The 21,620-nt window shown below is 52.6% G+C and overlaps 1 protein-coding gene across 1 annotated transcript in view; it reads right to left on the bottom strand.

Moving 5' to 3' along the window:
- Positions 1–744: 744 nt before the first annotated feature.
- The window catches only part of RUNX3 (RUNX family transcription factor 3), a 33,432-nt gene continuing 12,556 nt past the window's right edge, over positions 745–21,620 (bottom strand). Inside the window, exons 4-5 of the mRNA XM_030964620.1 lie at positions 14,109–14,273; positions 745–2,965 (exon numbers count right to left, since the gene is read on the bottom strand). Of these exons, the coding sequence (XP_030820480.1) occupies positions 2,442–2,965; positions 14,109–14,273 (689 nt within the window). The 3' untranslated portion in view covers positions 745–2,441. The remainder of the gene's footprint in view (positions 2,966–14,108; positions 14,274–21,620) is intronic.

The raw sequence follows: 21,620 nt of genomic DNA, 5'->3' as shown, positions 1-21,620 counted from the left end.
TCCTTAGTCTGGTGATCTTTTACCCTGCACATACAAGTATTAGAAGCATTATTAAGAATCGTATCCTTCAACATATTTAAGAATTATATTATTATAACAAATAAGACCAAAAATTAGATTTTATAGTTAAATATTCTGTGAGCCAGACAAAGGGGCTTTACTGTACAAGCGATTGTGCATTCTTTTTTTTTAAAAAAAAAGCAAATTATAGTGCAAAGCAAAAAACATTGGCCTGTTTCGTGACCATTTGCATACAACAGAGGTGCATCTATTTACACCTTCACATGACAATATGTCATAAAAACAACATCGTTGCCATTCTTTTTATTATTTTCTTTTTTAAAACTCACTACAAACAGTCTTAAATTAACCTACAGCTACGAATGCCTTGTTTCCTTTGTGCTTTCAACCAGTGGGACGGGATGACAAATGCAAAAAGGCATCAAAACACAGGCTGCCCTGTCCAGCTCCAGAGCCGGCGAGCGCCGGCGCTAAGGCAAGTGGAGGTTGCAGTTATGCTGGGGTAAGGCTTTTAAAAAATTATTATTATTATCATTATTATTATTATTATTATTGAAAAGAGTTGTTCTTCGTTGCTTGTGGAACTCTGAGTGGTCATGGCAGCTCTCCAGGGCAGCCAGGATGTGCTGCTCCAGCCTCGCCGTGGTAGTGCAATTCCAGCGCTCTGTGCTGAGGGTGACCGGCTGCCAGCTGGGAGTTGGGGACAGGTGACGAGGCTGGGACGGTGTGGCTGAGGCACAGGGGCCGGGAGGGCAGCTCTGGGCCTTCGATTTGCTTGTGTTTATGGGAGAAGTGGAAGAAGAAAGGCGTGGTTACTGGTGGCACTGGGGCTGGGGCTGAACTCTGGCTGCAGGGAGGGCTCTGCAGGGCGCTGCAGTTATGGATCCCCAGGAATCTGTCTGTGCCCAGCCCTGCCAGCACGAAGAATCCTGAATCCAGCCCCTATTCTCATGCCAGCAGAGGGCACAGGTGGCCTGCAGGAGGTGACAAACCCCGTGTTGTGCATCAGAGCCAAGCCCCCGAGCCGGCCTTGGAGGAGCCCACAGCTGCCTCCCACCATGGCCCTGTTTGGTTGCAATCTCTGCGGTGTCAGCTCTGAGGGTGTGTGGTGCTTGGCAGACCTGATTCCTGCAAATGCCACCTGATGCCACCACCACCAGTGGCACCTTGGGTGCCTGCTCTTCAGCTTATTCCTCTACAGCAAGATCCCCGTGTTGGGGTCACCTGGGGAAGGACAGGAGGGTGAGGGGATGGAAAAGGCTGCACAGCATCAATTCACAATATTCCCACCACCAGGAGTAGAAACTGCTCCTTTCTCCAGACCTCAGGGCTTTCAGGATGAACTGACACATGTGAGGCAAAATAAAAAAATCGTGTAATCCTCTCTGGGTGAGAACATGGGAAAGGACCAGAACAGAATTATGATGCTTTGCCACCAGTTGTGAGTGTTGCCACTCAGAGGGGACAGAAGGAACATCTGGAAAATGGTGGCAAGGCCGTGCCAAAGGCTCCTGAGCCCCTTGGAAGTGCATCTCAAAAGTTTTAGATTGTCCTGAATGCCACCTTCACTTCAGCCACCATCACTGAGGTTTGCTAAGGCGAGCAAAGAGCTGAACGGTGAGGTCAGGACAAGAGAGCAAACAAATAAAACAAAACATCTCCATAAAAAGTACATCTTGTGTGTAAACATGGAGGAGGGGTCAGCCAGGCCGGGGTCAGCCACGTTACTGATTGACAAACGACGACAGTGACACCAAAATGAACAATACAACTTGTGTCGTCAACAAATAATAACAATAATCACATCACAGCTCTTGTTCACGTGGCTGACTGAGCCCCAGTGCCCCTGGCTGTGCTGCAAACCCCACTGCTCTTTGGTGCTCAGGGACCCTTCACCAGCAGGGAGGGAAGGACAGGAGACAATGGGGTTTTTTGCTTTTTTTCTCCTTTTTTTTTTAAGTTAAGTTCAGTCCTCCTGCACTGGCAGAGAGATGGCTCGGGTGACTCCATGGTGTCTTCTCTTCTCTGAACCATTTTGCAGAGGAAGGGTGAGATTCTCCTCACTTCTGAATGCTTTGTGTGGGGAAGAGGTGCGAGTGAGATGAACGAGAAGTGTTCTGCAAGTACCAAACATCTGATTCCACACGTCCTTGGGGTTTTTTCCCTATGTACAATCCACATACCTAAAACATACGGAAGGAACCACATCAAGCGACACATTCAAGCCTCGTGGGTGTTCACCTTGAAATGTAACGAAGGTCTTGGTTGATCTTCGCTTGATGTTTGCATGCAGAGGATCCTTAACTTTGGGTTTGGAAGACTTTGGTTTAACTTTTCCCTTGGCATCACTTTGGTCGCTCCCAAAAGGAGCCACGGCGGCTGATTAAGTTAAAGACATGGGTGCCCAGCTGAGCTCCTCCTCAGTAGGGTCTCCAGACGGACTCATCCATCCTGCCCGTGGTGCTCATGGTGGTGGGGGAATTGCTGTGGCTGCCGTCGGCGTCCACGCCGTCGCTCTGCGCGCCCAGGCTGGCGTTCATCAGGTTGTTCCCCGCCGAGGCGCTGGTGCAGGACGAGAGCATGCGGGTGGGCGAGCGCTCGCCTCCCGCCACCATGGAGAACTGGTAGGAGCCCGAGGACGTCCCGTAGTACAAGTGGTAGGGAGAGGGGTTGGCCTGGAAGGGCCCGCTCTGGTTCTGCGTGGAGCTGGGGTACGGGGGCGGCAGGTAGGTGTGGTGGAAGCGGGTGGTGGTGGGCATGCTGGTCATGCTGATGCCCCCGATGCCCGTGGCCGAGGGCGTGGCGGTGTAGGGGAAGGCGGCGGACATGGCGCCGGGGTAATGCATCCGCGGGTCGGAGAAACGCGTCTCCGTCAGCGCCGGCAGCGTGGGGAAGGAGCGCTCGAACTGCCGCGGGTCCGAGAAGGGGCTCAGCTCTGACGTGCCTGCCGGGGTGCGGGAGGAGAGGGGTGGTTAGAGTGTGGATGCCATGGGACACAGAGAGAGAGAAATGGTGAGCGTTTCTCACAGCAGCTTGTGAGAAATTTTAGGGAGTTGGAGAGATGTGATAACTCGTTGAGTATAAACAATTTGCAGGTGGTGTTTTTCCACTTCATCTTTCTGTTCCTCTGAAGGACAGTGTGTGAGGAAGATGTTTTTGTTAGTTAGTCAATAGATTAGAACCTACTGTACCGCTCTATAAAAACCACGCGGTTCTTTTGAATAAAGCCTTCTTTGCCTTTTCTATCATCCTGCCTCTCGCCTTTTCCTGCCTCAATCTCGGCACAAGAGCAACATTAGAGCATTCCCAAGGAATCAGAAGGGAAAGCACCTCTTGGGTCTGCCAGGGAAAAGAGTTGAGTGACTTAAATAAAAACCCTAAACCCGTTTGTTTAAGTTGCTCCCATTTCCTGTCCTAAAATTTGTTGTTTCCTATCCAAGAAGGGACACAGCTAAGCTGACTTCTCTTAGGGGTCTATTCATCTTGGGCAGATTAAAGCAGCACGCCCCATAAACACAGAAAAAAGATGTTTAGCCATGACATCAGCTGTGTAGTAAATAAATGGAGGCAGGCCCCAGACGGCCGGGCCCTGGGATCATCCATCCCTGCTGTATACACACACACACACACACACACACACACACACGCAGACAGGCAGGAAAAGCTGGAGCCCAGACCAGCCTGCTAAGCCTTCTTGTGGGTGGCCTGTTTGTGCTGATACCATCAGGGGATGGAGCTGATAAACACGCAGCTGAAAACTCCCAAGCCAGGAGCCACTATATCCCTCTGCTCGACTTCTCTGTGTATTTTTCTCCTTCCAAGAGGATAAAGAGAGTGAGAAATTCAGGCTCTCTGCTGGGGGAAGGGAGACACGGGGCAGCCTGGTGGGAATGTTCCCCGGCTCCGTTGGACGATGGAGCCCCCCACGCCTTTTCCTGGAGGGTCTAAACCCAAAGGGGGACGCAGCCAGCTTGGAACTGGAAAGGGTCCTTGGCTTGGGATCCCGTCCTCCTGCAGGAAGCCCAGGTTAGAGGTGGGAATCTACAGCAGAAGCTCCTTGGAGGAGCTGGAGGCATTGCTGTGGCTCTCTCAGCTGTCCCAGGGCTGAGACAGAGACCAGGAACCTCTGGCCTTGGTGCATGAAAACAGAGAGAAATGAGGTTTGCTCTCCAAGGAAAGTGCCCTTCAGACCTCCTCTATTTTCCTCTTGTTAAAAGCAGGGCCTTTCTCCTTTGCTAGTGGGACACCATCCAGCCTCAAAAGTGACTTTTTTTGGTTGCATCAGCTGGATTTTGTATCCCTCAGAGCAAGAGAATGTGAGGTGAGTATGCTAAACACGCCTGTTGGTTTTGGAAATGCATATACATACAAACACACATCCAGAGGATTGTGTGGCTGCTCTGCATACACAGGGACGTGTGTTTTAGATCTCTTTATTACAATGAAGCATTTTTAACTTCTCAGGGCTGGCATTCCAGGCCCCAAAGCGTTTCCCCAGGAGAAAACTCTTGATTTAATCCCTTCCAGCTACCTAGTGACACGGGCACTGGAGGAGCAGGTATGGAGGGGATTTGATGTGAACCTCCCTTCTGATCCCAGGTGAGTCCTTCAGCCGTGGAAGGAGAAGGGGAGGATCCTCCCTCCCTCCCCTGCAGCCCTTTTGCGGGCGCCCAGCAGCGCCTGCCTTCCCACGCAGGCTCCACGGAGGGGAAAGGCGGGGGAGCACCTGGTTTGTGAACGTGGCTGTGGCTTTGGGGCGAGATAAGAGAGGAGCAGAGCTCAAAGCTGTCCCGAACCACACTGCTCTGCACAAACCTGGCGTTGGAAAGTGCCCGTGGAAGCGGCTGCCTGGCCACAGGGCCGACCCTGCTCCGTGCTGGGCTGGCTGGAAAAGCACAGCGGTGGGAAAAGCGCTCCCAGCCTGATTTCACAGCCCAGCAGGGACCCATCCCAAAGCCGTGCTGCAGCCACAGCTGCTGCCAGGCACTGAGGTTTGAGGGAGCTGAGGTTTGGAGACCAGCTCTGCAAGAAGCAGCCTGACCACAGCCCCATGGCAGTAGCAATCCAGCAGCATCACGGCTTGAGACAGGACCATGGGGCAGAAATCCTGCCTGCACCTGGACTGGAAAGAAAAAGTGCTGTCTTCTGAAAGCCTTCCCTTAAACTTGACAGCCCTGCACCAAGAAAAAGCCGCCTCCAAATCCCCCTCAGCCCCCGAAACACCCAGACTGCCGCTTGCTGACTTCCCAGATGACAATCGCTCAAACCGCGCTCCTTCATTACTTTTCACAGCTCCATAAATAATATTCCATAAAATGCAAATCAAAATCAAACCTGAGCGCTCAGGGCACATTTCCTTTTTCCTCTATAACTCACTCAAAGAGGGGTTTTTTTAGAGGCGACATTTTATTGGCCTGAACGTGCACCGTTTGGCAGGGGGTCCCTGCTACTAATTTGGACAGGAGCATGTAAGAGTGTTAATTACGGGCTCTGTGTGTGACGGGCAAGGCACACTGAGGCTGTGGGGAGCTCTGCCAGGCTCTGAACGCCCAGAGCACTCTGCAGGGCTGTGATCTAAGAATTTTGATCCTTCAAAAAGCAAATCTCTGGGCGTGAACCCCTCAAATGGAATCCACGCCCAGCAGAGCCACGAGGCGTCCGAGTGGCGTGACCAGCTCTCTTTCACTCCCGGCCTCGGGCTCTAAGTCTAGCCCAGAATAAAGCTGCATCTCTCCCTGACCGGAAAAGCTCTCAGCTTTTCCCTGAGGCTACAAATAAACCCCTAAACCACTTTAAAAACAAAACCGCGGCGGCCCCGGCCCGCGCAGGCCCCGCCTGAGGGGGGCGCGGCCCCGCCGCCAGCAGGGGGCGCCCGCCGGGCCGCGGGAGGAGGCGGGAAAGAGGCGGGAAGGAGGCGGCCGCCAGAGGGGGCCGGGGCCTCGCCATCGCCTCAGGGACGGCGCCTCGGGTCTGCTGCTGTGTCCTGTGTGCTTCACCTCGGGGCAGCCACTCTCTCATGTGTCCTTCACCTCAGGGCAGCCCCTCTGTCCCGTCTCCTTCACCTCAGGGCTCCCCTCCATCCTATGTCCTTCACCTCAGGGCTGCCCCTCTGTCCCATCTCCTTCATCTCAGAGTTTCCCCTCCATCTTGGTCCTCACCTCAGGGCAGCCCCTCTGTCCTGTCTCCTTCACCTCAGGGCTGCCCCTCTGTCCCGGTTCCTTCGCTTCATAACTGTCTCTCCAGTTCAGCACCCTCACCTCAGCACCCCCTCCATCCTGGCTCCATCACCTCAGGGTTTCCCCTCCATCCCATCTCCTTTGCCTCATGGTTTCCCCTCCATCTTGGTCCTCACCTTAGGCTGCCCCTCTGTCCCATCTCCTTCACCTCACAACTGTCCCTCCACCTCAGCACTGCCCCTTCTATCTTGGTCCTCACCTCAAGGTTTCCTCTCCATCCCATCTCCTCCACTTCAGGGCTGCCCCTCCATCCTGGCTGCCGCAGATCGGAGCCACATAGCCCCAGCGCCTGCCCTGCACGCGAGGAAATCTCCACTGAAACAACCCCAGCGAGATCCAATTAAAACACGGCCATTAACACCCTCCATAACCACCTAACTCAGCAGCAAGGACCTTCTGCCACAGCCAGGATCAAACAGCAGCCTGGAGCAAGCAGCTGCTGAGCAAAGCCAGGGAACCAGGAGTGGGTGAAGCTGCACCCTCAGACCCTGCATTCCCTTTGGAATAACAGCTAAAAATGGGCTTAAAAAACTCCTCCTTGCTGTCCCCTTCCCCAGCACACATCACACATCTGCTCCGTAGTGCTGCCTCCAAGGATTTACTACGGTTTTCCCTCGCTTACTCGCCGTCCAGCCCCCATTTGCTTTTTTGGACCCTGGCAATCCGAGCTTGAGTACTTCAGTTGTCCAGTTGCCAATCAAAATATTTGAAGGAAATGTTTATTTTCTTCTCGAAATCACACCAGCTGCTGCACTAACTGAATAAGCCCATTTAGCTGTAAGAATTTAACCATTGTAAGAGTGAATTGAGTCCCCCAGCTACTCCAAAATCTGACCCAATCTATCAGCGGAAATGTCAATGTTTTGGATGGGAGTTTGGGGAAGTGTGGAATGTGTATTAAATAAAAGCCATGTAAAGGTCAAAGCCCTGATTAGTAATGCCACTGTCTCCTCCTTAGGGCTGAGCTGCCCTGGGGACCGCAGAGGCCAGGACACACCCCATGATTTAATTGTGCAGCTGCAATTTGCACCTTTTGAGGACCCCCAAGTCCCCCCTGCATGAGGGGCTGGACAGAAACATGCTTTGAAAGCTGCTCAGCCCCTTTCCAGATAAAACAACAGCGCTGCAGTGACACAGCAGCTCTCTCTCTGCCTCAGAGACAATACGGGTCTTTCCTTGGGTGGGTGGCCAGGACATAAATGCCAAGAGATGGCCCTGATGGGAGCCAAACCTCAGCTGGGTCATGGTGGCGAGGGCTGGCCATGAGGTGGGAAGGGCTGGTTCGTGAGGCTGCCAACCACAGAGGTTTCTCAGGGTGTGTTCAGCCTCCTCCCTTCAGACCACGTTGGGTTTGGGAGCTGCCTTGGATGGAGTGGAACTGGTCCCTGCAGCCTGGCGGGGTCAGGGCTGGTGGATCTGCTCTGAGGTCCCTGGAAGCCTTCAAGGAGATGAGGCAATGGACCCTGCAGATGGTTTTAGGGATTGATGTGCATCCATCCCTGAGGAGCAGTGGGTGCTGCCACTACCTCCTAACCCAGGAACACATCTGCTCTGCCTGGAGGGAAGAAAGGGCAGCAAAAGCAACATCAGGACCTCTTCAGTGCTGCAGTGGCACCCAGAAAACCAGCTCACCCCGGGCACGTGGCAGCACAGCACTGCTGTACAGCAGGATCATCACTATCAGATCATCTGGGGCCAGGCAGGGACGTGTGGAACCTGAGCAGCTCCTCAGCACCCCAGACACCACCTGGTCCCCACCTTAGAGATGTGGGGAGCACGCGGTGCCTGATAAACCCAGTCAGCAATAAACCTGAGCTCGTGTGGATATGTTACACAACAAATACTCACAGTGTGTGAGACACACAGAGAATAAAGGGAATTTAAAGGGAATGTGATAGCCTGGCACTCTCCAAGTGTATAGAATATAAAATATCATCAGCCTGGCCATAGATCACTGTTCTAATTCCATGCATATGTGTGCCTTGTGAAATTGTCATGAAAAATCTACCCCAGGGGAAAAAGCCCTGCTTTCCTATCTCACTGCATAATGATTGACGACAATGTAAACACTAATGATACTTTATGCTTCTCTATATAACACACCAGCATGTGTGTGACAGTGGGAACAGACATTCCTGCTCTGAATATACCTTTGGCTGTTTTTTCTCTGCTCACTTCTGTCACTCTTGGACCTCCAAGCCATCTTTGAGCATTTTTCTGATCTTTGTCCCTCTCCGCTTCTGACAATAACTCCATGTGGGAGCAGGGAGAGGCAGGTGGCCAAGAGAAGGAGAGAATCTCCATGGGAAGGTGCACGAGATGCATCTGATCTGTGAAGGCCCAGCTCATCTCTAGAGAAGGCGCCGCTCTCCTCCCCACCCACGCATGCAGGCACGCTCTCACGCCTCTGTCACGTATGTTAACAAGCTCATTTGTTTCCAAGTCAGGGCCAACTAAAAAGGAAAACGGCCCCTTCCTCTCAGCCCACGTAAAACAGAGCAAAATATATTTTGGGGGAGGAGGGGAGTTGTTGAAAAAAAAAAGGAGGGTGTGAACAGCATCCGTTGTTACACGCCCATGGAGCAGTGCTCTGTATCTGATAGAACCAGCTCACAAACTGGGTGCACGGACTTCCTCTGCAGTCTGAAAAAAACTCAAACCCCAAACCAAAACACAACAACACGCAGGCCCTTATCACAGCATCGCCAGGCACCACCTCAACACTGCCAAGCACGTTTGCTGCTCAGTTTTGTGATTCTCCCCGAACGCCGTGTGCTGCCGTGCACTCACACACGCGGGCCCAAACCCACCGTGCTGAGCAGCACAAACCCAGCCCCTGGGTCCTCTCCCACCCCAAGTACGCTGGGCAGCAGCAGAGCAGGGAAAATTCCAGGTGTTCGCAGCTTAGTGAATCATGCATCTCAACCTCCTCTGCAAACCCTTCCAGATCCATTGGGATGCTCCAATTCTCTGGACCCATCCCTCTGGGAAGGACCCTGCTCCTAATTCTAGTGTGGGTTTACGCAGGGCCAGTTCAGCCCCATGTCCTGCGCCTGCAGTGTCCTGCAGAGCTTACATTAGCTCCTCTGCCTCGCCGTGTTTACCCGCTCGATGTATTTACACGGAGCAATCGGCTCCGCTCCCCGCCTGCCCTTTGCTAGACTAAACAAGCCCAGCTCTCCCAGCTTCCGGCACAGCCTCGCTCATCCCAGAGCCCTCTGCCCGCATCCCCCTGCCCGGCACATCCCGCCGAGCTAATGAATAACGGTGCTAATTGGAGCGGGTGGGTGGGCTGAGCGGGGATCGCGGGCACTCCCCTCCGCCCTGCCCGCGCTTTGCTCTTTACCTGTATTCAAAGGGTATTAAAACAAATTAACAAGCCCTGACTACATAAAAGGAAGCTGCTGGATTTACAACCCAGCCTGCAGCTAGACCACCTTGCCTGCCGAGCAGGTTTGGGCCAGGCCATGTCTGCCATGGGAATCCCACTGCGGAGGATGATGGCACAGGGGCTCCACGGGCCAGGAGCCCGGCTCGGGGCTCCCCATCCCACTCTGAGAATGGCACTGTGGATCCCAGCACACTGGAAAATCCACAGTGGCACCCCTGAGGCAAATTCCGAGGGACTCCTTGCTGTTCTGAAAGGATGCAGCACCCTGAGCTGTGGCTGGGGTTGGCCACGTGTCTGTGGCACAAACGCAGCGGTCGCGGGTGCCTGGACTCTGTCCTGGGGGAATCTCCTGCCCAGCACTGCTCTGTGGTTCATCTGTGACAGTTCCATGCCAAATTCACTGGAGGGACATCACAAATGCAAAGGAGAGGAGCAGAAAAGCGGTTTAAAGATAGACACAGAAGCCTGAAAGCAGGCAGGAAACCCATCTCGAGCATGTTCCTTCCTTTGAGGCTGAAGCTGAATCCCACAATATGTTTTCTTCCCACTAATGCTTGCCTAGCTTCCTTTGGAAACAATTTAGTCTCTGCCCGTGGTAGAATGTTTTTATCCATTAAGAAACGGATATTTTAAAGAAACCATAAGTCAATCTGGACAGGGATTAGGAAGCAGCAATTCAGTGTATTTGCTGGGCCCATAATTCAGGATTTAACCTCAGAGCAGCCACGTTGCATTTCGGAAACAATAGGGGCACTTGCTGCCTATGCCAAGAGGCTTCTTAAAAGTAATGTAATACTTTAAAAATGTATATTTAAAAAGAAAAAGAGAGAGAAAGACTTTACTTTAAAGGCATATGATGGAGCATTCTGCTGATGATAAAAATGCTGTACTGGTCTGAAATAATGGATTGGGAATGAAGCTGAGCAAATTCCAGATCAGGAGATCTGAAGCTCTTCACTAGTGAACACAGAGTCTCCCAAAAACCATTCTGCAAGCACTAGGGCTGAGAGACTTGCAAAAAGATCTGACATTTACTATCCTCCCTGTGAAATCAAAGGAGTTTGGCTTCTCTGGAGCAAAACCAAGAGTGTGCAGGAGGACATGAAGTGCATCAATCAAAACAGCTTGCTCTGGTACTGAGGAGATCCAATCTAAAATCCCTTTGCAATTGTCCTGGTGAGCACAAGGCCCCGACACGCTGCTGGACAAGGCATACAATTGCTTTTGAGTGGTTGAAGATGTTTCCACCACAGAACTCAGACGTGGGCGGTCCTGCTCTGCTGTGCTGGGAACCAAAGGGTTCAGCCTAAGCCCCTGCTGAAACACAGGCAGGGGAGGACACAGAGAATTGGGGGCTGCTCCTGGGGAGGACGTGTGTCTGTCACCAGCCCACTTCCCCTGAGCCAGGGGGCCCCGAGAAGCAGCTGAAGGCAGACAGCAGAAGTCCCTTTAACATCTTGCTTCACTTCTGAGAGCTACTTGATTTTTTTAAGCTGAAAGGCAAAACTGGACTGAAGCAGGCACGCAAGCCTCTGGCTTCGTGTGCCCCGTAATAAGGAACCATTTCAAGCCGTCCTAATGACAGCTTGGTGTCTCGCTGTGGGGATGGCAGAGCTGGGATTGCAAACACTCACATTTTCCAGACCTCTCTGGAGAAGCATTGGGCCAAATCCTTAACAGAGGCTCTGCTCTGGGAAGCAGAGCTGGATGGTGATGGGGGTCTGCCTGTCTGACCTGCCCAGCACTGGGCCAGATTCTCATCACAGCTACAGGGGTGAACCCAGAGTTACCCCATTTACTCCCAGAGATCTGGTGTGTGCAGGGTTACCAGTGTCCATCCAGTTTGGGGACAGGCATGGGAAGGGATCAAGTCTCTGCCCATCTGAGTGGGGCAAGGCAAGGCCAGAGCCACTGAAATACCCTGACACTGGAGAGAGCAGGATCCGACCCGCTCGCTATCGGAGCCGCGCTTTCTCCTCCCGTATTTCCTGGCATGCCCTTCAGAAACCATCAGCTTTCTCCTACCAGGAGGGTTTGGGTTTGAGACCATCTAACCTCAGGATGATCATTTTACATGGGGGCTATTTATAACCTCCAGGGGCTGCTTTACTGAAAGCCTCTGCGAGTGGCTGAAGGCCAGACCCTTCTCCCCTTCCCCGCGGCGCCCTTGCCATGATCTCCACCACAGCCACGGCTTTCCCTCCTCAGGAGGAGAGATTGGACTGGGCCAGAGTGCGCACATCTCCCAAGAACCCCAATTCTCCCAGATAAACACCGTCTCCTGCCTGCCTGAAAACCCAAACTCCACGTGCCATGTGCAGGGATTTGAGGTGCTGGGATCCCCCCACAGTGGCCGAGGCTGTTCCTGAGCATCCCAGCTCCAGCCTGCTTTTGCCAGGAGTGGATTAGGAAGCTTGTGCAAACTGCTTGGTCAGCAGAACAGGGAAGCCAAGCACCCCTGGCACACGAGCAGAGGGAGCCGGGCACTGCTGGAGGGAAAAACCTCCCTGTCCCCCTCTTAATCCCTGCCCAGGGATGCTAAAAACATTAACCTTGGGAAGCACCCCATGGAAGATAGTGGGGGCCGGATGAACCCCAGTCTGCCCATGGCCCCTCCCTGCTGGTATCTCGTTCTGCTTCCCACTAATCGGCCTCTCCTGTGTGTTACCCAAGAACGTGCCAAGTCGTGAGAATTACAGGCCTGTTAACTCCCGTGTTGTTCTTGGCACGGGCCGGGCTCCACTTGCTCGGGTAAAAATTATGATCTTTGTGAATAAGCCGTGTGTGTGTGTGTGCGAGAGAAAGAGGGGTTTTTAAAATGATGATTATGATTGGTCATAGCCAGAGCTGTGTCAAAAGGACAGGGCTGAGATGAAAATGACTGAGCTGCTCCTGCTCCGAGTTACGCTGGTAGGAACCCGCAGTCATTTTAAGACGGTTCCTCCGGCTCGAGAATGAGGGAGCCAAGAGCAGAGCGTGCACAAACCGCCTTTTGCAGCATTCCTGGGACTTCGGATTCACTCTGCAGGAATGATTTCAGAGGCTAATTTTGTGTGTCTCCACTCCTGCTGTCACTTGACATTTGGGAATTTGGCAGGGGCAGTAGCTTGTGGCCAACTCCATTTTTTTTCTCGTTGAATTTGTGTCATCACCTGATTCTTTGCTCCAAACGGCACTCTTTGGGTTTCTGGCACTGCAGGGGGCTGTGCTAATTTAAAATACAAATCTTTTTTTCTTCCCCCAAGAATCTCTTTCTTTATGATGCGGCCAATGGGACAAGCCTAGAAAACTCTTTCTCTCTCTCCTGCTTTTTTTAAAAAAAACCAAACGATAGTCCTACACAAAATGCCCGTGTTCTTCTCATAAACCTTGCTAATATCAATGAAAATTCCAAGCGTGGAGATTTACATTTCAATGAGAAATAAATTAAATTTTCTCTGTAATTTTGGGTTGGGAGGAGCGGCGCAGCTTTTACAGTTTGGGTAACATTTTCAAACATGTTTTTACACCCAAAACTCCCTCTTTGCTAATGACACCGAGGCTTTCAAACAACCATATCCCTTCTGAAAACACAGCACGAAGGTTTTGGGAGCTTTTTCTATGAAACTTTCCCAGAAGGGCCTATTCTCACCAAAATTCCAAATACAGACAGCTTAAATACTGTTCCTTGAAGCCCTGTTAGTATCTCTGCTGATTTCTGAAGGAAAAGAACCAGTGAGACTAAAAGTCCATGGAAAAGCAGCACAGAAAAGGACAGGAGAATGGTCTCTTAATTCATCCTGGTGGCATCTGCTTGCGCAGAAAGACAGAAGCAGCACAGCAGCTGAGATATTTTAATGTCTTGCTTAGTCTGGGACTGAAATTCCAGGATTAGCAGCCTGATCTCTGTCAGGTAACTCCAGTGGCAATTCCTGCCCCTGTCCTGGCAGCAAGCTGCGGATTCCTGGGGAACGCCCAGGGACTCGGGCGCTCTTTGCCGCTGGCAGATCTGGGAAGAGCAAAGCCCTGTGTGTGTGTGTGTGCCTGTGCAGGTGCGCATCCGTGTGGGGAATTATGCTGGAGCTGGGCGAGGGATCACCACACTTGGCACCCACACAGTGATAAGAAACCGTTGGGATTAGCATGTAAAGCACGGAACACCCTCTCTGGCTGATGCATAACCATAGCGCGGCTGCCTTCATGTCAGAGGAGCTGCTGGGTTCAAAGGGTGCTGCTCTCACCTCCCTCACGCTCCTGCTGCTCATTTGTTCCTCAAAACCCAGATCTAATGGTGCAAAAAGTGACTTAATGGGAGCAAAAAGGCTTCCAAGGTCAAGAAATCTACACAAACTCCTCCCTGGCACCTTAACCAGGGGAGAGCCAGACTCCAACTCTAAAATCCCACCCAGAGGGTTGTTCCCACTCAGCCATGCCAGGAACACGAGGGTTTGGGGGTGACACTGGGACACCCAGGTGGTTACCTTGGATTGGAGTTTGAGCCTGGGAGCCGAAGTGGCTCGGGGTGCTGAGGGATCCACGGGGGTTGGGCGTTGTTGGGGTGACTCTCATGGACTGGCGCAGCCGTTCCAGCTCTCCGTAGCGGTCGGTGAAGGGTTTGGCTTGGTCTTCCAGCTTTTGTCTGTGCCCTGGAACATGATAAAAGAGTCTGGTATCTGATCAGCTCCCCTTTGGCTGCAGCAGCCTGGTTACACAGGGAGCCAGCCTCTGTCTCTGTGGTTTGCTGTTACTCACACAGGATAATGGGTGCCAGCCCTGGCAGAGAGCAGCTCCCGGGGCAGGTGGACACAGAGTGACCCACGGGGGAGGCTCCAGATCATCCAGAAAGTCTCCAGTCAAGGAGCTGGATCAGGATGCCCCTGCCCGAGTGACCAACTTCCACCAGCCCTCACCGACTCTGAACATGGAGGGGAGGCATGGGCAAGGCAGGACAAACCATGTCCTGGCAAAGTGGGGACTGAGGAACTGGCAAACATTGAATTTTAAGTATTTTCTACAGCATCTTAAAGACCAAATTCCCATCTTACTCCAGCCACCTCCCAGCTGTGCCCACCCAGCTCGGTCAGAGCCAAGTGGGGCTGGAGGAGGCGCAGGAGGGCTGGGATCAGCCCTTGCTGGTACCACACCTTGGCCACCTCACTTTGCTTCTCTCTGTTCCTCTTTCCTCCCCATAAAACGGGCAGACTAATCACCCACCTCCCCCAGGCAGGGCAGCAGCTAATGAGCGTTCATAAAGCACTCCCAGCTCCTTAGGTAGCAGCTGCTGGCACAGGGCAATAATTATTAAATTTATGCTAATTGTCCCGAGGCGAGAGGCGCATGAAACGCACTTGATACATAACTTTCACATTTTACTGTATTAATCATCGCCAAACAGCTTCGCTCTCTCTGGACCGGATTCCAGTCTCAGTTACACCCGCACAAAGCTGGAGGGGCTCCAGAGGAGCCTCAGCTTTACATCAGTGCGGGGTTCAGACCTTGGCTTCTCCTTGCTCTTCCCCTGCCGCAGCCAGACTGCCCCACAGCACCCCCAGCTCTCTGCACCTGCCACGCAGGGACCTTGCCCAGGTGGCACCGCCTCATCCCGGCACCATCCCAGCGCTCAGGGGCACTGGAGGTGTGCAGGCACGCCGGCAGAGAGGCTGGCAAGAAACCCTTGTGCAGCACTTCAGAGAGCTGGCCCTTATCAGATCCTACAGCCCGACATTCACCAAGCCAAGCTCAGCCCTTGGTGGCTTCTAAAGAAGAAAAGGAAAGCAAAGCAGTGTGTTTAAAAGGCGATGAATGCAGGCACCTCTCACCCCCCTGCCCTTCCCCCTCACATCTGCACAGCTCTGTGAGCTGTGTCAGTTTATAGCAAAGTCACAGAAAGTCCCCACACCTCCACCTCCTTAAATCCAGTGTCTGGTACCTCCTGATCTCCCACTTGCCTGGCTCAGGCTGTGCTTGCCAGGCTGGCTGTGAGGACACTGGGATGGGAGGGAAGCTCAAGGGGAGCTCACACTCCCAGCTGAGCTCACAGGTGTCCCACCAGCAAACCTGTCCCAGCCACAGGTTCTGTGGGGCTTTGACCCCTCTCTGCTCTCTCCACATCCAGGTGAGCCCCACCATCCCCTCCAAGCTCTATAATCCCCAGATTTCCAGGGATGTGAGAGTCCAAACCGAGGGAAAACATGCTGGCACCAGAGAGGAAAACCTGGGGAGGACAAACCCAGCAGAAAGCAAAAACCCAGCGGTATTTTGAAAATGCATTTTCTCTGCTGTGTGAAGTAAACCAAGGAAACCTCAAAGCAAGACCATAAACGATCTATTCTCATCTCTGTGTGTCCCCAGACCTCAGGCACCTCTGCATTATCCAGGGCCTTTGGAGCAGTGAGCAGCATCTGTCACATAGTGCTTTCTCCAGGGTAAATTGTGTGCACTGAGATGTCTTGTTCTAGCCCACATTTTATTATTTCACTATGCATTTAAGCACAGAAGAAAAGTAGTGTTATATTTCACCTTCACCCAGATTTTTTGGGGCAGAGCTTCGCAGGAAAGCCAAAAAGGACTTCAAAGACCAAGTTCCCCAGAAATCTAATGAAAATTAAATTCCCTTTCTCTATCTCAGCACAAACCCTATCCTGTGGTGTTATCTGGCATGTGACAGGGAAAATCCTGAAAAAATATACCAGGTGATCTCTAAGCTGATAAAGTTTTTAAAGATTATTCAGCCATGCAGCCCCACCAAGGGCTTCATGTGCCTGTGTCACGCTGCACTGTGGTTGCTCTGGTACCCACGCTATCTGAACGTGGGCACAGTCCCGTGGGCTTTGCCAGCCTGGAACAAACACATCCAGAAGGGGCTGGTTTGTGGGGAGGCCCAGCAATTACCAGCAAACCCCTGAAACTATCCTGCTGAAAAGAAAGAGGAAAACTTGGCGCAAATGTAAGTGAAGAGAAACACAGGGCTGGTGGGATCAAGGCTCTTCCCAGCCCCTCTTCAGTCTGTGTCTCACCTTGTCCCCACGTGTGGGACCTGGCAGCCCCAAACCCTGTGAAACAAGGCAGAGAATGAGTTAAAAACCACCAGCTTGGCCTGCCAGCCCTCTTTAGCTCAGGCTGTCTCCCCAGGACTTCCTGCCGCTTGTCACTTAGGGCTGGGGACGTCAGACTTTGTCACGCAAGAGAGAATCGCTGTTAATGGGTTTCTTTCATCAGAACAACCTGAGCTTTTTAATTTCTGCAGCGGTTGGCTTCATTAAAAGCCCTTCCCCATCTGCCCACAGCTGTCACGGAGAGGAAACCAGTGAACAATAGCTCATACCTTAGAGAACAGGAAGGTGGTTTCTACCTTCACCCAAGCACTGACTCAAAGCCTCCCGAAGCCAGTGGGTGGATTTTCACTCAGCTTCAAACAGCCCCAGCCCTCATCCCAAAAAAATCTGTCTGAGAAGCCTTAATCACCCCAACCTGTGAGTTTTGGGGCACAAAAGGCACTGCTGAGGTTGGAGATCCTGCGCTGCATTTCCAGCTGGGCCACCACTGGCTTGTAGGTCAATATTTATGGAAACAGCAGAGCCCAGCATGGTGAAATGGTGGCAGCTCCTGACCTTGGGCACTCCTTGTCAGCAGCGCCAGGGTTTTAACGCTGGATCGGGTTTCAGAATCGGTTAATTCTGGTATTGAACGTGACATGATGTAAACATTGACAGATCACCTACGATCCTGATGTAATAACAAGATCTGTATCAGCATATCAAACAAACTATCCCATTGAACACTTCCCAGCTGGAAGAGCCGACGTGAATTTGACACTTTGGGCCAGTAATAAGAAGCATACTGGAAGTTTTGGGTGTTTCCTTGGAATGCAGACAGCGAAGCAGTGTGTGCCACACGAGCTCAGGCCCTCAGAGCTGTGATTTAAAGACATGCTTTCTGCATTAAAATATTTCAAAGACCAAACAGAGTCTGCTCTTCCTTCTAGGAGTGTGCAACCTGATGTGGCTTCCCAAGCCGGGACTGGGATGGGGTTTCCAGGCTGTGGAGGGGGAGTTCCAAAAGCAGCTGATTTCCTCAGGTTACTGACATGCAGAATATTAAGTTGAGCAAAGGCAGAAAGGGGCTTCAGGAACTTCATGGCTTGAATGACACCAAAATCTCAGAGCTGAGAGATTTGATTAAAGAAAACTCTCAGTGGGGTGAGTGGGAGCCCCCTGCTCCCTGATTTCTCTGCAGATGGAGTTAGATGAGAGCAGAGGAGCTGCACAGCCTCCTCCCAGCCCTGCTGAGCTCAGAGCTGGGTGTCACGCTCATCCCCAGCCCCCGGCTCAGCCCCGCGCTGCCGGCAGAGCAGATGTTGGGAAGTGGCTTGGCCCTCCCCGGGAGCCTGGCTGCGGAATGCTGGCGGCAAGCTGGAGCGGAGGAAACGCCGAGGGACGTTCACGAGCACACACACACACACTGCAGATCATTGCCTCAGCCCCAGACAGGAGGAGACAGAGCCAGGGGAGGGTGGCATGGGCTGGCACAGCAGCTCGAGCCACACTCAGCCTCCTTCAAAGCATCCGAGCATCCCCCTGGCATTCCACCATCCTCCCACCAAGGCTCTGCTCAAATATCCCCAGCCTAACTCCAGGGCTGAGCCAGGCTTACCAGGAGCAGTCCCTGCACATAAAGCCATGGCTTAGTCTCTACATGTCCGTGAGAAGGGACCACAAGAAAGGAATCAGCAGTGGATAAAACTCTGTCTCAGTGTGCAAAACACCTTTCAAATGCCTCCCGTGGCCCTCGAAATAGGTACTTCAGAGAGACACGCCAGTCCTCTGCAGAGGCTGGAATTGTTTCCCAGTCTGAGTCTCGGCTAGACTATCAAGTCCCAGCATGTGCTCCAGAGGGAAGCCACATGTGAAACTCCCGTGTTATGGGAACAGCAGGCCTGTCCCTTGCAGCCAGTGCTGGGCTGGTTTCACCTTTGCACACCTCTAACACAAGGCAAGAACACGGCTCAGGCTCTCCCTGGAATCCCACCTCCAGCTCTAGACCTGCCATGGGAAATGCCCAGCCAAGAAGAATTCAGAGGAGCCCCGCTGCCAGGGAAGGAGGGAGGGAGGACAGTGCAGGGGAAGGAGGGAGGACAGCGCAGAGCTGGGAGCTGGAAAGGACTCAAACGTGACGCAGGATGACGGAGGTGCCCTCCGAGCCCCAGTGAGAGCCAACCCCACTGCTAAAATCAGAGCCCGGGAGGGGAGCAGGAGGGAAATGTTGGGAGGCACCGTTCCTTGTGCTGCCGAACAAAGTCAGGCACAGATAACTCATTATTCACATGTTTGAAGTGGGCCTGCTTACGCCATTTGGAAGGAGAATCAGTCACGGCCGGGCTTTGCTTTGGTTTCCTCTGGCTTTCGTGAGACACTGCTGCTACTGTCTTTCTGCAGCTCGGGGAGAAAGGGGAGTGTGGCGCAATGCGCCCCGGCTCGCTTGTCCTGGCACAGCCTTCACACCAACAACCAAAGGAAAATAATATTTAAAGGGGTGGGGGAGAGAATTAGGAAGGGAAAAAAAAAAAAGAAAAGAAAAAAAGGCTGCTAATTTATAAAGCTTTTTTAGCTGGTGGTGGTCTGAGATGAATTGGCTGCCTCTAAAAGGATGAAAATAAATATCCCTCTTTTTGAAGGAAATAGGCTGGCTCCAGGCCAGCTGGCAGGAAGCACAGAGATATGTTGCATTTACAGTAGGTTTTTTAGTGTCTGAAGCTCCAGCAGTGGGAGAGATGTTCGTTCTAGGCAGGCTGGGATTGATTAGGAGGCTTTGGGAGCCCCTGATCTCCTCTCACTCCTGGGTTAGTGCTGAGACCTCGCCTCTGCCTCTCTCCCTGCCCGCCCTGTGCCCACCCTGGCAAGTCTGATAAACCCTGCCGGGGCCTTTGATTGTGCTGGGAGACCCCAAAACTGAGCCCTCTGGAAGGAAAACAAAGCAGGGCATTAATTTAAACAGAAATCCAGGGCAGTGCTTCCAAAAGCTCCAGGGACCTGGGAGCTGTGGCCCATTCAAATCAAAGGGAACATCACGCCCGAATTTCCACACAACTGCGGCTCAAATGCCTGAAGGACACAGAGTCCCTATTCCCAGGGTTTCAAGAGTCTTTCTGGATTTGCAAAAATATTTGAAGCCCTTCAGAACACAGGGAAAGCTGAGGGTATTCTCGGCAGTGGGTAAAATTCATCAGGTTTAAGCATTCAGGCCACTTGTGCCTTGCTGAAAATCCCCACCAGTGCTTTCCTGCCTTTTTCCATCCAGAGTAAGAACTCTGAAAATCTGCCCCTGAGACTGCAGAGTGAACTGGGTGGGGGTTAAAAGTTGTGATTTACAGATATGAAAGCTGCAGCCCGGGTGTCAGATCGCAGCAGGTGGGTGCACATCTGCGGGAAATCGGGCAGCTTTCAGAACAGGGTGCAAAAACCACCAGCCCCGACGGCCTCTCTGCAGTCACTCCCCATTCCAGGAAGGCAAAATTCACTTGCGGGCTGTGACCTGGTTCTCATGGAATCAGGCAAACTCCCTGATTCCAAGATTTCTGAGCTGGGTGCTGGGAGGAAGCAGACAGGTCTCAAGGACATCCAGCTGGTATTGCCTCAGCCCCGGCTGAGATCAGATTTTCAGATTCCATAGATCCATGGAGAGATGCCAGTCCCACTGAGCTCCTGCTGCTATCTAACAACCTGGACTGGGACCTACCAGTAGAGCTGGTTTCTCCCAGTTCAAAAGCTGTTCCATTAGGGCAAGCACATCAAATTCCTCGGGGTGACACTGGTTAAGGACACTGTGCCCGGGATGGGGAGGACCAGCTGCTGGGCTCAGCCCTGTGCAAGGAATGTGCCGTGGTTCAGCTGATGGAGCTGAGATGTCCCTGCACTGTGGGCAGGGAGCAGCAATTTGCCAGCCTGGCCTGTGCTGTTGGGAGCAGACCTGAATTCTCCCAAGGTTTGAGGATGCTGAGCGCTGCTTTTCCCCTCAGACAGCTGGAGCTGAGCCCTGCATTTGAATACTGATCCCCTCCATCCCAGGACTGAGCTCCAAGCTCCATCTCCAGAGCCTGGCTGGTGTTACCCTGCTGGGTATTTACTTTGGATAATAGCTGGATAATAGCTTTGCGCTGGCAGGAGGGGCCCCAGAGCGATGGCACCTGCACTGCACCCTCATCCTCATCCTCCCTACAACGCTGCTCCCCAAAGCCAAGGGAGCAGAGCTGACCATGGTTAAAGGGGCTCCCCACTCCCACATCTGATTTGGAAAGGGGAATCTCCCAGCACAGAGGTTCCCATCCCACCGCCACCATCCCTGGAGGCTGGGAAGGCACCAGGGGCACTCCCTGCTCGCTGTGTCCCTCTTCCTCCTCTCCTCTCTGCCCCGCTCCCACTACAGCAGAGACACTGGAAAGAGTAAAAGAAAATAATGCAAGCTCATGTCTGAGCCCCTTCCGCTGCAGGAGGTGATTTATGATTTATCTCTGCTGCCTGCAGGACAGGTGACTGCGCTCCGGCAGCGGAAGAGAAGGGTCGTAGGAACTCAATTTCATTTCACTCTGAGTCAAATCCTCTTCCTCCCTCTGCCACATCATTAAAGTGATTGGTTGCACTGATAAGCCCTTTCGGGAGGGAGAAACAAGATGTGTCCTGCCTGACATCTGATGTGATCTTGTGGTTTTGGTTGATAGTTCTGGTCCTTTAGCTGTTGTCTTCCCTGAAACGAAACTTGCCTTTTAGCGCTGGCAATTCTTTCCCCCTCTCTCCTTTCCAATCTGTGACTCTTCGCTCTGTCCTCCCGAGCTCCTGGATCCTGCCTGAGGGAGCTGGGGCCACCCTGCATCAATAACCCTGCAAATCCTCCCACCAGCCTCCTGCACATCCCCTGCTCCCCCAGGAATCACAGACAGGTAAACTGAGGCACGGGGCAAAATGCTGCTCCTTTGGCAAGGAGTGAAGCTCACCAATGGC

Source organism: Camarhynchus parvulus, chromosome 23 (genome assembly GCF_901933205.1).
Source record: "Camarhynchus parvulus chromosome 23, STF_HiC, whole genome shotgun sequence".
NCBI classification, from domain to species: Eukaryota; Metazoa; Chordata; class Aves; order Passeriformes; family Thraupidae; genus Camarhynchus; species Camarhynchus parvulus.
This window is presented reverse-complemented; position numbering and strand designations above follow the sequence as displayed.